At 43.3% G+C, this 16,468-nt stretch overlaps 1 protein-coding gene across 6 annotated transcripts in view; it reads left to right on the top strand.

Annotated features, from left to right (window-relative positions):
- txndc11 (thioredoxin domain containing 11) overlaps positions 1 to 16,468 on the top strand; it is a 104,194-nt gene continuing 87,726 nt past the window's right edge. For all 6 annotated transcript variants that reach the window (XM_070901053.1, XM_070901052.1, XM_070901051.1 and 3 more), the window contains exon 1: positions 1 to 305. In XM_070901053.1, the coding sequence (XP_070757154.1) occupies positions 166 to 305 (140 nt within the window). In that variant the 5' untranslated portion in view covers positions 1 to 165. The remainder of the gene's footprint in view (positions 306 to 16,468) is intronic.

Below are 16,468 nucleotides of genomic sequence, written 5' to 3'. Positions count from 1 at the left end.
GCGCGCGGTGTCCTGGTTACGGAGCGGAAGCGTTGGCGAGTACGTGGCGGAGCAGGGTTCGCCTGACCGCGAGCCCGAGGGACGGCGGCGGTCGAGAGTCGGGGCCTGAGCGAGTGAGAAGGCGCCGAGAGCTCCCCTCCCCCTCCCCCGCCCCGCTATAAAGGGATGCTGAGGCTACAGAGAGAGCTGAAGCGGCAGTGCGTGTGTGCCAGTAATGCGGTGGCTCAGATGGCGAGGAGACCCGAGTTTGTGTGCGGAGCCATAGCTGTCATCTGTACCCTGCTCACCCTCAGGTTTGCACTCAGGTAAGGGAGTGTTGGCCAGGACAGGCAGCAAACTCACTCTCCTAAACACACACACACACACACACACACTCTCTCTCTCTCATAAACACGCACTCACTCTCACTCTCCTAATCTCCCCCCACCCCACACACACACACACACTCCTAATCACACACACCATCATCATGGGCAGTCCCTCGAAATGAGGATGATTTGCTTCCACGCCGAAAAGGGATGAGTTCACAGGTGTTTCAATGAAGGACCCTAATATTCCGGATCCTGAACTATATTACGCACAAACTCTCACTCTCCTAATTACACTCATTCGCTCTCAGTCTCCTAATCTCTCTCTCTCTCTCTCTCTCTCCGAATCTCAATCTCTCTCTCTCTCTGTCTCCTAATCTCAATCTCGCGCGCTCTCTCTCTCTCTCTCTCATTCATATACTTATTCACACACTTGCTCTCCTATTCTCATACTCTTATTCATACATGCACACTCTTATTTTTGCAGATACTTGCCATTTAACTTATTATGAAAAAGTAATCACTCCAGCGTCTGCATAATTCACTCAATTTAGGGCATGGTAGGGTACTTGCTTGTAAGCTACTTTACTTGAAGTTTTGACCTCCTAAATCCATTGTGTCACTTTTTTCTATTTATGGAGCAATCTGCAGGGAAGAATGTTAGTTCTTTATGAAATTATACACTTGTTGTACACAGGCTGAATATCTGCTTCCCTCCATTGGAGATCCAGCACTCCTTGAAAGGCCAAACAAATTATTTAGAAAACTTTTGAATTCTGAAGTATTTTTCCCAAAGGCACACATGCACTTGTAGTGTGAAGGAAATATAAATGCAAGAACACTTGAGTGATTTGAAGCCACAACAGCGTTTTTGAGCAATAATTTGGAAGTGATGTCATATTTTTGCCAGATGCATTTAAAAAAACTTTATTTGCAGTACCATTGTCCCCTTTGTTGCTGGGTGTTACATTTTGATCTGGTTCGAGCATTGGGTTAGCACACTCTGAATCTATCTTTGTTTGGGTATAGAAAGAGTCTCCACCAATTGAATGTGAGCTCACAAGATGATGTTGACAGGTTTGTCATTGAATTATGTACCTGTAGTAGTAGAGCAGCTGGCAGTTGCTGATTGAGTAGAAACATAGAAAATAAGTGCAGGAGTAGGCCATTCGGCCCTTCGAGCCTGCACCGCCATTCAATAAGATCATGGCTGATCATTCCTTCAGTACCCCTTTCCTGCTTTTTCTCCATACCCCTTGATCTCCTCAGCCGTAAGGGTCATATCTAACTCCCTCTTAAATTATATTCAATGAACTGGCATCAACAACTCTCTGCGGCAGGGAATTCCACAGGTTAACAACTCTCTCACCTGAAGAAGTTTCTCCTCATCTCAGTCATAAATGGCCTACCCCTTATCCTAAGGCTATGTCCCCTGGTTCTGGACTTCCCCAACATCGGGAGCATTCTTCCCGCATCTAACCTATCAAATCCAGTCCGAATCTTATACGTTTTTTTGAGATTCCCCCTCATCCTTCTAAACTCCAGTGAATAAAGGCCCAGTTGATCCAGTCTCTCCTCGTATGACAATCCAGCCATCCCTGGGATCAGTCTGGTGAACCTTCGCTGCACCCCCTCAATAGCAAGACTGTCGTTCCTCAGATTAGGAGACCAAAACTGAACAGAATATTCCAGGTGAGGCCTCGCTAAGGTCCTGTACAACTGCAGTAAGACCTCCCTGCTCCTATATTCAAATCCACTAGCTATGAAGGCCAACATACCATTTGCTGCCTTCACTGCCTGCTGTACCTGCATGCCCACGCAGTGATTGATGACACCCAGGTCTCGTTGCACCTCCCCTTTTTCTAATCTGCTGCCATTCAGGTAATATTCTGCCTTTGTGTTTTTGCCCCCAAAATTGATAACCTCATATTTATCCACATTATACTGCATCTGCCATGTATTTGCCCACTCACCAAACCTGTCCAAGTCACCCTGCAGCCTCTTAGCGTCCTCCTCACAGCTCACATCGCCACCCAGTTTAATGTCATCTGCAAACTTGGAGATATTACACTCAATTCCTTCATCTAAATCGTTAATGTATATTGTAAAGAGCTGGGGTCCCAGCACTGAGGCCTGCAGCACTCCACTAGTCACTGCTTGCCATTCTGAAAAGGACGCGTTTATCCCGACTCTCTGCTTCCTGTCTGCCAACCAGTTCTCTATCCACATCAGTACATTACCCCCAATACCATGCGCTTTGATTTTGCACACCAATCTCTTGTGTGGGACCTTGTCAAAACCCTTTTGAAAGTCCAAATACATCACATCCACTGGTTCTCCCTTGTCCACTCTGCTAGTTACATCCTCAAAAAATTCCAGAAGATTTGTCAAGCATGATTTCCCTTTCATAAATCCATGCTGACTTGGTCCGATCCTGTCACTGCTTTCCAAATGTGCTGCTATTTCATCCTTAATGATTGATTCCAACATTTTCCCCACTACTGATGTCAGGCTAACTGGTCTATAATTACCCATTTTCTCTCTTCCCTCCTTTTTTAAAAAGTGGTGTTACATTAGCTACCCTCCTGTCCATGGGAACTGATCCAGAGTCGATAGACTGTTGGGAAAATGATCACCAATATTTCTAGGGCCACTTCCTTAAGTACTCTGAGATGCAGACTGTCGGGCCCCGGGGATTTATCGGCCTTCAATCCCATCAATTTCCTGCCTAATAAGGATATCCTTCAGTTCCTCCTCCTCACTAGACCCACTGTCCCCTAGTACATTCGGAAGGTTATTTGTGTAACCTTCCTTTGTGAAGACAGAACCGAAGTGTTGGTTCAATTGGTCTGCCATTTTTTTGTTCCCCATTATAAATTCACCTGAATCTGACACCAAGGGACCTACAGTTGTCTTTACTAATCTTTTTCTCTTCACATTTATAGAAGCTTTTGCAGTCAGTTTTTATCGAAACATAGAAAATAGGTGCAGGAGTAAGCCATTCGGCCCTTCTAGCCTGCACCGCCATTCAATGAGTTCATGGCTGAACATGCAACTTCAGTACCCCATTCCTGCTTTCTCACCATACCCCTTGATCCCCCTAGTAGTAAGGACTTCATCTAACTCCTTTTTGAATATATTTAGTGAATTGGCCTCAACAACTTTCTATGGTAGAGAATTCCACAGGTTCACCACTCTCTGGGTGAAGAAGTTTCTCCTCATCTCGGTCCTAAATGGCTTACCCCTTATCCTTAGACTGTGATCCCTGGTTCTGGACTTCCCCAACATTGGGAACATTCTTCCTGCATCTAACCTGTCTAAACCCATCAGAATTTTAAATGTTTCTATGCGGTCCCCTCACTCTTCTGAACTCCAGTGAATACAAGCCCAGTTGATCCAGTCTTTCTTGATAGGTCAGTCCCGCCATCCTGGGAATCAGTCAGGTGAACCTTTGCTGCACTCCCTCAATAGCAAGAATGTCCTTCCTCAGGTTAGGAGACCAAAACTGTACACAATACTCCAGGTGTGGCCTCACCAAGGCCCTGTACAACTGTAGCAACACCTCCCTGCCCCTGTACTCAAATCCCCTCGCTATGAAGGCCAACATGCCATTTGCTTTCTTAACCGCCTGCTGTATCTGCATGCCAACCTTCAATAACTGATGTACCATGACACCCAGGTCTCGTTGCACCTCCCCTTTTCCTAATCTGTCACCATTCAGATAATAGTCTGTCTCTCTGTTTTTACCACCAAAGTGAATAACCTCACATTTATCCACATTATACTTCATCTGCCATGCATTTGCCCACTCACCTAACCTATCCAAGCCGCTCTGCAGCCTCATAGCATCCTCCTCACAGCTCACACTGCCACCCAACTTAGTGTCATCTGCAAATTTGGAGATACTACATTTAATCCCCTCATCCAAATCATTAATGTACAGTGTAAACAGCTGGGACCCTAGCACAGAACCTTGCGGTACCCCACTAGTCACTGCCTGCCATTCTGAAAAGTACCCATTTACTCCTACTCTTTGCTTCCTGTCTGACAACCAGTTCTCAATCCATGTCTGCACACTACCCCCAATCCCATGTGCTTTAACTTTGCACATTAATCTCTTGTGGGACCTTGTCGAAAGCCTTCTGAAAGTCCAAATATACCACATCAACTGGTTCTCCCTTGTCCAGTCTACTGGAAACATCCTCAAAAAATTCCAGAAGATTTGTCAAGCATGATTTCCCTTTCACAAATCCATGCTGACTTGGACCTATCATGTCACCTCTTTCCAAATGCGCTGCTATGACATCCTTAATAATTGATTCCATCATTTTACCCACTACTGATGTCGGGCTGACCGGTCTATAATTCCCTGTTTTCTCTCCCTCCTTTTTTTAAAAAGTGGGGTTACATTGGCTACCCTCCACTCGATAGGAACTGATCCAGAGTCTTATGTTCCCTGCTAGCTTCCTCTCGTACTCTATTTTCCCCCTCTTAATTAAACCCTTTGTCCTCCTCTGTTGAATTCTAAATTTCACCTAGTCCTCAGGTTTGATGCTTTTTTTAGCCAATTTATATGCCTCTTCCTTGGCTTTAACACTATCCTTAATTTCCCTTGTTAGCCATGGTTGAGCCACCTTCCCAGATTTATTTTTACTCCAGACAGAGATGTACAATTGCTGAAGTTCATCCATGTGATCTTTAAATGTTTGCCATTGCTTATCCACCGTCAACCCTTTACGTATCCTTTGACAGTCTATTCTAGCCAGTTCACGCCTCATACCATCAAAGTTACCTTTCCTTAAGTTCAGGACCCTAGTTTCTGAATTAACTGTGTCACACTCCATCTTAATAAGGAATTCTACCATATTATGGTCACTCTTCCCCAAGGGGCCTCGCACAACAAGATTGCTAATTAGTCCTTTCTCATTACACATCACCCATCTAGGATGGTCAGCTCTCTGGTTGGTTCCTCGACCATATTGGTTTAAAAAACCATCCCTAATACACTCCAGGAAATCCTCCTCCACTGCATTGCTACCAGTTAGGTTAGTCCAATCGATATGTAGATTAAAGTTGCCCGTAATTACTGCTGTACCTTTATTGCACACCTCCCTTATTTCTTGGCTGTGTACATACTTCCAGGCTTCTGTTAATGCTGCCCTCTCCTTGAATGAAGAAAGAGCTGGGGTTGAATTGTACTTCTGCTTCTAATAGGTGAAAAATCTACTTGGTCAGGAGAGGAAGGGTGGAAATCAATTGGATATGCCTAGCTTATTTTTGTTTAAACAATTAATTTAACTCGTGAAGAATTGGAATAAACAAATTCTGCAATGATAGTTAACATTCTGGGTTTTCTGTATTAATTATCATAAATTGAGCTGTGTTTTGAATTGCATCACTTCATAACATTCAGTAATTAAACAATCTTAATGTGCGTGTGTCATCTTTTATCATCTGTGTCCATGCAGATGTGATTGGTGAACAGAAACTGAGTGTTGATTCTTCTAAGCCGAATCATCATACTGTATCCTGCAGGGATCTGTAACCAAGAATCTCATTCAAGCTCAATTTTCACTGGATTTATAAAGTATAGCTCGCAAAAAAAGACTTATTTTCAAAGAGTGATTTTTCATTTTTTTTTAGGGAGTTTGTTCCCCCCCCAGTGTAATTTTGAAATTAGAGTGCATACAGTATTTGTGAAGTATTTAACAGCTTAGACTTTTATTGCATTTCTGACTTCAAGTCAGTTACATGTTCGAACTGCAGTAAAGCTCATTCTTGTTTCTGTTAAATGTATTTGAAGTATGTAAATGTTATTGGTGGACAGTAACTAAAACAAATGAATACATGAACCAAATCCATATCACTCCAGCCATTTTGTGCTTTAATTCACTTAGTTTTTGTTACACTCTTTGGTTCCTGAATCTACTTGACACTAATAATACAGCAAGACAGATAAAAGAAAGACTTGCATTTATATAGCACCTTTCACGATCACTGGACGTCTCAAAGTGCTTTACACCCAGTGAAGTACTTTTTGGAGTGTAGTCACTTGTAATGTGATCAACAATATAAAGCCTCAAAATGTAACACCTACCATATTTAAGTAGTGCCAATATGTGCTAACTATATGAAAGAAAGAACTTGCATTTATATAGTGCCTTTCACGGCCTCTAGATGTCCCAAAGCACTTTACAGCCAATTATGTACTTTTTGAAGTGCAGTCACTGTTGTAATGTAGAACCACAGCAGCCAATTTGTGCACAGCAAGTTCCCGCAAACAGCAATGTGATAATGACCAGATAATCTGCTGAGGGATTAATATTAGCCAGGACACTGGGGAGAACTCCCCTGCTCTTTGAATAGCAATGAGATCTTTTAGGTCCACCTGTGAGGACAGATGGGGCCTTGGTTGAACATCTCATGTGAAAGACAGCGCCTCACAGTGCAGTACTCCTCGTGCCAGTCTAGACTTTTGTACTCTGGTCTCGTGGGAATTGAACCCACAACCTTCTTGACTCCGGCAAGAGTGCTACCAACTGAGCCATGGCTGACACACGTATAGTAATGTGGTTTAACAAATCCCGCATCACATTCTTGACTTAAAGTGCAACTTAAGGCGTGAAACTACTGCATCAAGCGACTGAAGTAGAGGACAAAAAGTGGTTTAAAATCGTGTGTCCCGGAATAGCTCGGTGAAGGTGTTCACTTTATTCAGAGGTGTGGGAAGTTGATATTTTCAGTATAGTTGGCTTTGCTCAATTGGTAACCCTGTCGCCTGAGTCAAAAGGGTTTTGATAGAAATTGTTTCCACTGGTAGGAGTGTCAGTAACCAGAGGACACAGAATTAAGGTAATTGACAAAAGAACCAGAGGAGACAGGAGGAGAAATGTTTTTACACAGCGAGTTATGATCTGGAATGCACTACTCGAACAGGTGATAGGATAGAAGCAGATTCCACTAGTAACTTTTTTTTTCTAAGAGGGAATTGGATATGTACTTAAATAGGATAATTTTCAGGATTATGGGGAAAGAGCAGGTGAGTGGAACTAATTGGCTAGCTCTTTAAAAGAGATGGCACAGGCACAATGGTCCCACGGCCGCCTCCTGTGCTGTGTGATTCTGTGAAAGGTTGCAAGTTCAAGCCCCACACCAGGGCTTGAACACATAATCTAGGCTGATCTTCTTCTGCAGTACTGAGCTACATTACTTTGAATGAGATATATTGAAGAACAAGGCGTTTTATCCCCAGTGTCCTGGCCAAAATTCCTCCTTCAGCCGCAATCACCAAAAACTGATTTTAACATGTAATTTATCTTGTTGCGGCATTTGTGAAATTCTGCTTGTGCAAAATAACAGCTGTATTTGCTTAAATAAGTCACAGCACTTCAAAGTAATTAATTGTACGTGGAACATAAATCGTCATTTTCTTTTACAAAATGAAAGAAGTGCTGGTAATATAGCCTTCCTTGAAGTTCCCAATAGTATTCTACTCATGGTGCAAAGTATGCCAACGGAAAGTACACTGCCCTCGATTATTCGCTCTCCGATTACTCTAGTTCTTGATTTAAATGCAAAATTTTTCAAATTAATGGGATACTGGCAGGGAGGGGAGGGGAGGGGGTTGGCGGGTGAGGAGGAAGGAAAGGAAGCTCAATCATCAGTGTACTGTAACTTTAGGACTTTCAATTTTTTCTGCAATTTCCATTAACCCAGCCATGGGAGGGTGTCAATCGGGTTGAATAACTGCTCCACTGTGGTTTTAGCGGTATATCACCAAGTGACCAGAAGCAGTATTCATGAATATCTTTTATAATATTCAAGGACAAATCTTCATTCTGTTGCTCTGCAACAAGCAAATTGAAGGCTTTGAGGGTAAAACAAAAGATTTCATGACCAATATTAATTGGGATATATAGAAAAATTCTAAGCAGACAGCGTCTGATTTAAAAAAAAAAAATGAAATATTAATTATTTCTAGATTTTTCTTTAGATTGATTTGTAGAATTGTTGCCAATCCTGTTCTGCCTCAGTTGCTGGGCCCATGATGCATGTAATTGAGACTATTCTTCAATTTTGCTCCACTCTCCTATACTACTGGTATTAGTACTGTTTCATGATTGCTAGGTGCTCATTAGTATCTCCTCTAGTGGCTGTGATTTATGTATGACACTTAATGGTGCATGTCAGCAGGCTGTTCACCACCAAGATGTTGCATCCAATTCATTCCTGTCCTCGCCCAACATATGTGTGCACTTCCAGTCCAGATTACTAACTCTAGTTCCATAGCCCCTGTTGTAATGCCCAGGTTAGGGTTTGAACCTCTGATCTTCCTGATCTACATGATGTATTAAGCCTTTAATTACAATAGTGATTGCTTAAGTCTACTTTGATGCGAGAAGCCAGTTTCTTGCCTAAAAACTTATATTCTGTATGCACTCCTCATCTCGATTCATTATAATGGAGAAATAAACTTTCCTTGTGGGCTTGTTCACCATTTTTGTATAGTACATCAAATGCCAAAATAATTGTGTCGTCCAATATTCGGGTGCGGTGGTTGTTACTGGACTAGTAATCCAGAGACGTGAGTGAAAATCCCACTAGGGCAGTTTGTGAATTTGAATTCAGTTAATTGAATAAAAAGCTAGCATCTGGGGACTTGTGCCAAAATTGGGGGAGCTGTCCTACTGACTAGTCAACAACAGCCTGATCTAGTAATGCTTGCAGAATCATACCTTGCAGCCAACATCCCAGAGGACTCTATCACAATCCCTGGGTATGTCCTATCTCATCAGCAGGACAGAGCCACTAGAGGTGGCAGCATAGTGGTATACAGGCGGGAGGGAGTGACCCGAGAAGTCCTCAACATTGACTCTGGACCCCATGATGTCTCATGGCATCAGGTTAAACATAGGCAAGGAAACCTCCTGCTGATTACCACCTACCACCCTCCCTCAGCTGATGAATCAGTACTCCTCCATGTTGTACACACATGGAGGTACTGAGGGTAGCAAGAGCACAAAATCTACTCTGGGTAGGGAAACTTCAATATTCATTAAGAGTGGCTCGGTAGCGGCACTGCTGACTGAGTCCTGAAGGACATAGCTGCCAGCCTGGGCATGTGGCAGGTGGTGAGAAAACCTACCTGACTTCATCCACGCCAGTCAACCTGTCGCAGGTGCATCTGACTATTGGTAGGAGTGATCACCACACTGGCCTTGTGGAGATGAAGGCTCGGCTTCACACTGAAGACACCCTCCGTTGTGTTTTGTAGCACTACAATCGTGCTAAATGGGATAGATTCAGAACAGATCTAACAGCTCAAAACTGGGCGTCTATGAGGCGCTGTTGGCTGTAAGCAGCAGCAGCAGCATTATATCCCACCACAATCTGCGACCTCATGGCCTGGCATATCCTGCACTCTACAATTACCATAAAGCCAAGGGACCAACCCTGGTTCAATGAGGAGTGTAGAAATGCCTGTCGGGAGCAGTAGCTAAAAATGAGGTGCCAACCTGATGAAGCTAACAACACAGGACTACAGGCATGATAAATAGCAGAAGCAGCATGCTATTATAGACAGAGCCAAGTGAACCCAATCAACGAATCGGATCAAACCTCCAGTCCTGCCACATCCAATCGTGAATGGTGGTGGACAATTAAACAACTAACGGAAGGAGGAGGCTCCATAAACATACCCATCCTTGATGAAGGTGGAGTCCAGCACGCTAGTGCAAAAGACAAGGCTGAAGGGATTACAGCCATCTTCAGCCAGAAGTGCAGAGTGGATGATCTACCTCTGCCTCCCTGAGGTCCCCACCACTACTGTTGTTAGTCCTCAGCCTATTCGATTCACTCCACGTGATTTCAAAGGGCTGAGCGCACTGGATACTACAAAGGCTATGGACCCTGACAACATCCTGGCTATAGTGCTGAACACTTGTGCTCCAGAACGAGCCACACCTCTAGCCAAGCTCCAACATTGGCATCGACCCAGCAAAAGTGGAAAATTGCCCAGGTATGTCCTGGCCACAAAGCAGGACATTCAATCTGGCCAAGTCAGTCCGTCATGGGCGGTCCCATGCCAAAAAGGATGAGTTGACAGGTATTTCAATGAAGAACCTAATATTCCAGGTTGTGCACTACACGTTGAAGGGTGGAAGATGCCGGTGTGTGGATTTTTTTTAAACATGTGGTGGCCATTGCACATAAGCCATCACATGGGCTTGACAGAGCTAAGTCCTTAGTCCAGTGGCAAAGATTAACCAAGACGACTGGAGACCAGCTCTGCTGCACGGACCTAGTGCACGCACACATTGCAGTGTGGGCTGGCCCGTGCTGCCCCTGGGTCCTCTGGTCCCCAGGACTGGGTAGATGCACTGCTACTGTTCATCGGATCCAAAATTCAATCCTTGGGAGTATTAAATTAGCTGAATTCATCCAGGACACCAAGACAAACGCTGCAGTTGCTTTCGGCGCCTCTGGTCTAGAGGAGATGGGGAACTCAGCCAGGGTTCTGGATCATCAATTAATAAATCCTCCTGGAAATTTCATGGAATTATTAGCTGGTATTGTTAGATATGCTGACCGCAACTACCGATGTCGTATATAACTTAAGGCAACATTGGTTGCAACCCATGTGGACCAACAGTCAGACTAACTGTGCTGACCACAACTGTCTGAAAAGTGACTGATTAACTGTTATCTGATGCTAACCACAACTGCCTACTGTCTGTTATCTAAAATAAGGTGGATGCCTGATTGTAAGACTAATGTTGTAAGATGGGATGTTCTAGAGGTGGGAGGAGACATTATACAACGTGTCATTTATGTGTATATATCTATAAACTGCTGTATCAATTTGGAGAAGCTTGGCTACAGACAGCAAGCAGGCTGTCTCTTCATTTGTGAATAAAGACAGTTTGAACTCTTGATGTCAGAGTTGTGTTGAATAGTGGTATAACATTAGCAACCCCCCAGTTCTTCGGCACTACTCTTGTATCCCATGAGGATTGAAGGATTATGGCCACTGCCTCCATTATTTCTACCTTTTTGCTGCTTTCAGCAACCGAGGATGCATTCTATCTAGACCAGGTGACTTACAACTTTCTTCTTTTATAGTGTCTTAGCTAAACTATATTGATAGATAGAGATGTCCTCTGCCTCTACATGAAAAATTGCCACTGTGTCCTTAATAGGCCCAACTATTTTCCCTAGCAAACCGCTTACACTGTGTATGTTTATCAATCTGGCCGGTTACTGCCCCATCAGCCTACTCTCGCTGGAAGGTGTAATTGACAGTGCTATCAAGTGGCACTTGCTCACCAATGACCTGCTCACCGATGCTCAGTTTGGGTTCCGCCAGGACCACCCGGCTCCAGACTTCATTACAGCCTTGGTCCAAATATGGACAAAAGAGCTGAATTGGTGAGGTGAGAGTGACTGCCCTTGACATCAAGGCAGCATTTGACTAGTAAAATTGAAGTACTGTAATGGGAAATGGGGGGGGGGGGGGTGAGGGGTGGTGATGTTGATGCTTATAAGTAACATCTGTGGCACACAAGTGTCAGGCAATGACCTTCAAGAGAGCGTCTAGCCATTTCCCTTTGACATTCGATGGCATTACCATTGCTTATCCCCCACCATCAACATCCTGGGGTGGGGGTGGGGGGGGGTCACCTTGATCAGAAACTTAACTGCACCAGCCACACACACACTGTGGCTACAAGAGCATGTCAGAGGCTGGGTATTCTGCTGCGAGTATCTCTCCTCCTGACCAATGTTCCCCCAACTTTTTTGTTTTTGTTTGCGAGGCTCCTTTATAAACTTTGCGCATTTGCAAAACTAACATTTAAAAAGTCAGTCCTGTGCAGTCCAGAGATCTGCGTGGCCGTGCAATTTGGAGGGAACGTTGCACCTGATTTTCCCCAGAGCCTTTCCACCTCCTACAAGGCACAAGTTGGGAATGTGATGGAATACTCTCCACTTTCCTGGAAGAGTGCAGCTCGCTTGATCAGGCATCCCTGAAACATTCACTTTCTCCACTGGTGCAACATGGCTGCAGTGTGTACCATCTACAAGAGGCACTGCAGCAACTCGGCAAGGCTTCTTCGACCGCACCGCCCAAACACACGATCTCTACCACCTAGAAGGACCAGGGCAGCAGGTGCATGGGAACACCACCGCCTCCCAAGTTGTATGCCATCCTGACTTGGAAATAAATATATTGTCATTCTTTCATTGTCGCTGAGTCAAAATCCTGGAACTCCCTTACAGCACTGGGAGTAGCTGCATCACAGGGACTTCAGCGGTTCAAGAAGGCAGCTCACTATTTTCTCAAGGGCAACTAGGGAGGGGCAATAAATGCTGGCCATACCAGCAACACCCACATCCGTGAATGAATAAATATTTGTAGTGTGACAGAGAAATCATTAGCTTTCAAGTTTACTGTACATATTGCTGCTGATTACTTAGACAAGATTGTTCTGATGTCAGTTTGAGAAGTTGTCCATTTATGGGAACACTCTGGGGCCTGCTTTTTAAAAACATTTAGTTGCATCTGAGACTTTGTTTCCTGGCATGACTATTTCTACCACCTATTGAACTATCATTTTTGTGAAGGTTCAGTTCCAGTTTAAGAAACATTTCAGTTGCTGTCACTGACCAATTGAAAAGACAAACTGAAACTGGGCTGTCTTTTGTATTTGGAGGAACAAATTAGTGCCACCTGAGGTTTTTATTTGTGTGTGTGTATCTAACTGCATATAATGTCTAAAGCTGTTCTCGTACGCAGTCACAATGCTCTTGCGGTCTTTATGCTTTTAAAACCTAAGATTTGCAATGCTTAATCGCTGCTTCCTGATTTACCCTCGATTCTCTTAACCTTAGTGTGGAGTGCTGTACTCGTCCTTTCATGCATTTATATAATTATGCTAATTAGAATTTCCACCTTAAATGATCAAACTCCGACCCGAAAATTTATTTAAAAACAATGGCCTAGAAATCCCGATCGAGCTCTTCCTGTGGGTAATCAACTGAAAAAGTTAAAGATGCGCACCTGCTTGTTCCTGCTGCACCCACTCGAACTTCTGATCCTGAGGCCTTCACTCCCTACGCATTGGAGCACGTGCACGTTGGGACGTCTGTATGCTGGAGCTGGAGTCACATGGCTCTGGGCAACCAATCAAGGAACAGTATTTTCTCATTCATAATAATGGAAACTTCGTAAGTTGGAGTTCCCATTGTTATGAATGAGACCCCCCCCCAAAAACACACTAATTTTAAAAAAAATAGAAAAATACATTACATGTTCAAGATTCATTTAAATTAAAGTTCTATATATATATATATATATATAAATATATAATATATATATATTTTCCTGACTTTTAAAGTTTTAAAAATTATGCCTTAAAATAAACTTACCGTAATGGGGAGGGTTTTTAACAAAATGTTTTCATGTGTTTATTTAATTTTAATGTTTATATATGTTTTTAAACACTTGCACCTGTAAAAGTAGGCTATACCCCTGCTTTTTCAGGCGCAAGATTTTAAAGGACACTTGCTGGGCAAGATATTTGTAAATATCGGAAATCTTGCCCTTCAAGTGTCCTCGCTCCCGAGATACAGAGGATCTGTCAAGCCAGAAACTTGACAGATCGGAAAAGCCGGTTTTCAGCGCATGCGTGTTGTAAACCGGCTTTTCCGATGCCTTCTCGGGTCCGTACTGGGACGTCGGAATTTCAGGCCCATTGTATTATCTTGTACAATTTAAGTTACACTCTGGCTTCAGTCTTTGAACCCCTCCCATAAGGATTCACTCAGGACTGGATGGATTTGAAAGCTGGGATGTTGCCAGCAGTAGCAAATGGGTGACTAGTTTTTTGCTAGCAGTCAGTGTGGATAAACAAACACGCAAAGCATTAATCTGGTTTTACCATTTCTGCTATTAATTAAGCTGATGTGCATTTCTGCCAATATTTTTATTTTAACAGCATTGCTACAAAGCTGACTTATTCAAAGGGGATCTCTTTAGCTAGTATTTTGAGGCACATTCGTGTGACTTTCTCACTGCATGGATGCTAACTAATCTACGAAGGGCAGCATTTTTTCTATGTAATAGTCCTCCCATGACATTGCTGACTAATAATGCAGAATGTGGGATATTCTGGACTCTTGTGCATCCTCTTTAAGGCCCTTCTTTCAAACTCGTCTCTTTGACCAAGCTTTTGGTCATCCTCCTAATAACTCACTCTTTGGCTCAGCATCTATATATTTTAATTATAGATCTTGGTATGTTTTTTGCTATGTTAAATGCGCTATATAAATGCAGGTTGTTTGCAGTTTTTTTTTATTCTGTAAGTGCTTACCTTGGACCTGTGACTTCCTAAGATACTCTATAATGCCTACAAAGAACCTACTCCCAAGAAATTGTGCTTCAACTTGTTCCATTTCTTGAACAGTGGCTTTGTTTGGGTGTAATCTTTATGCTGATGAGCCCAGCTTCCAATTTGAACTAAACTCAAGTAAGTGGTAAAGATGGTTAAAAGATTGGCAATCCACATGAAAACTTAGTTTGAACTTTAGTGTTCGACAGAGCCTTTATCTGCCTATTAATATTAAATATTGTAAGCCAACATGTCGAATGAGGAAGGAAAGAAGAGAAACTTGCTGATCAGTATACTTGAAAGTCAGATTATTAGACTAGGTGAAGATGATGATGTTGGTGTTAGAGTTGATGCCATTGGACAAATTATGACTCTGTGCCATTGAGCAACACCAGAAGAGTTGCCAGTTTATGGAATTCTCTCCCAAAAGGTATAATCAACTAAACAGTGAACATAACATAAGAATTAGGAACAGGAGTAGGCCATCTAGCCCCTTGAGTCTGCTCCGCCATTTAAAAAGATCATGGCTGATCTGGCCGTGGATCATAACCCTTAATTCCCTTATTGGTTAAAAATCTATCTATCTGTGATTTGAATACATTCAATGAGCTAGCCTCAACTGCTTCCTGGGGCAGAGAATTCCACAGATTCACAACCCTCTGGGAGAAGAAATTCCTTCTCAACTCGGTTTTAAATTGGCTCCCCCGTATTTTGAGGCTGTGCCCCCTAGTTCTAGTCTCCCCGACTAGTGGAAACAACCTCTCTGCCTCTATCTTGTCTATCTCTTTCATTATTTTAAATGTTTCTATAAGATCACCCCTCACTGTTCTGAACTCCGAGTAAAGACCCAGTCTACTCAATCTATCATCATAAGGTAACCCCCTCATCTCTGGAATCAGCCTAGTGAATCATCTCTACCCCCTCCAAGGCTAGTATATCCTTAAGTAAGGTGACCAAAACTGCACGCAGTACTCCAGGTGCGGCCTCACCAATACCCTGTACAGTTGCAGCAGGACCTTCCTGCTTTTGTACTCCATCCCTCTTGCAATGAAGGCCAACATTCCATTCGCCTTCCTGATTATCTGCTGTACCTGCAAACTAACTTTTTGGGATTCATGCACAAGGACTCCCAGGTCCCTCTGCACCGCAGCGTGTTGTAATTTCTCCCCATTCAAATAATATTCCCTTTTACTATTTTTTTTCCCCAAGGTGGATGACCTCACATTTTCCGACATTGTATTCCATCTGCCAAACCTTAGCCCATTCGTTTAACCTATCTAACTCTCTTTGCAGCTTCTGTGTCCTCCACACAACCCACTTCCCCACTAATCTTTGTCATCTGCAAATTTTGTTACACTACACTCTGTCCCCTCCTCCAGGTCATCTATGTATATTGTAAACAGTTGTGGTCCCAGCACCGATCCCTGTGGCACACCACTAACCACCGATTTCCAACCTGAAAAAGCCCCATTTATCCCGACTCTCTGCTTTCTGTTAGCCAGCCAATTCTCGATCCATGCTAATACATTTCCACTGACTCCGTGTACCTTTATCTTCTGCAGTAACCTTTTGTGTGGCACCTTATCGAATGCCTTTTGGAAATCTAAATACATCACATCCATCGGTACACCTCTATCCACCATGCTCGTTATATCAAAGAATTCCAGTAAATTAGTTAAACATGATTTCCCCTTCATTAATCCATGTTGCGTCTGCTTGATTGCACTATTCCTATCTAGATGTCCCGCTATTTCTTCCTTCATGATAGCTTCA

This window comes from Pristiophorus japonicus, chromosome 15 (assembly GCF_044704955.1).
Source record: "Pristiophorus japonicus isolate sPriJap1 chromosome 15, sPriJap1.hap1, whole genome shotgun sequence".
Taxonomy (NCBI): Eukaryota; Metazoa; Chordata; class Chondrichthyes; family Pristiophoridae; genus Pristiophorus; species Pristiophorus japonicus.
Note: the sequence above shows the minus strand (reverse complement) of the source record. Positions and strands in the feature narration are given on the sequence as shown.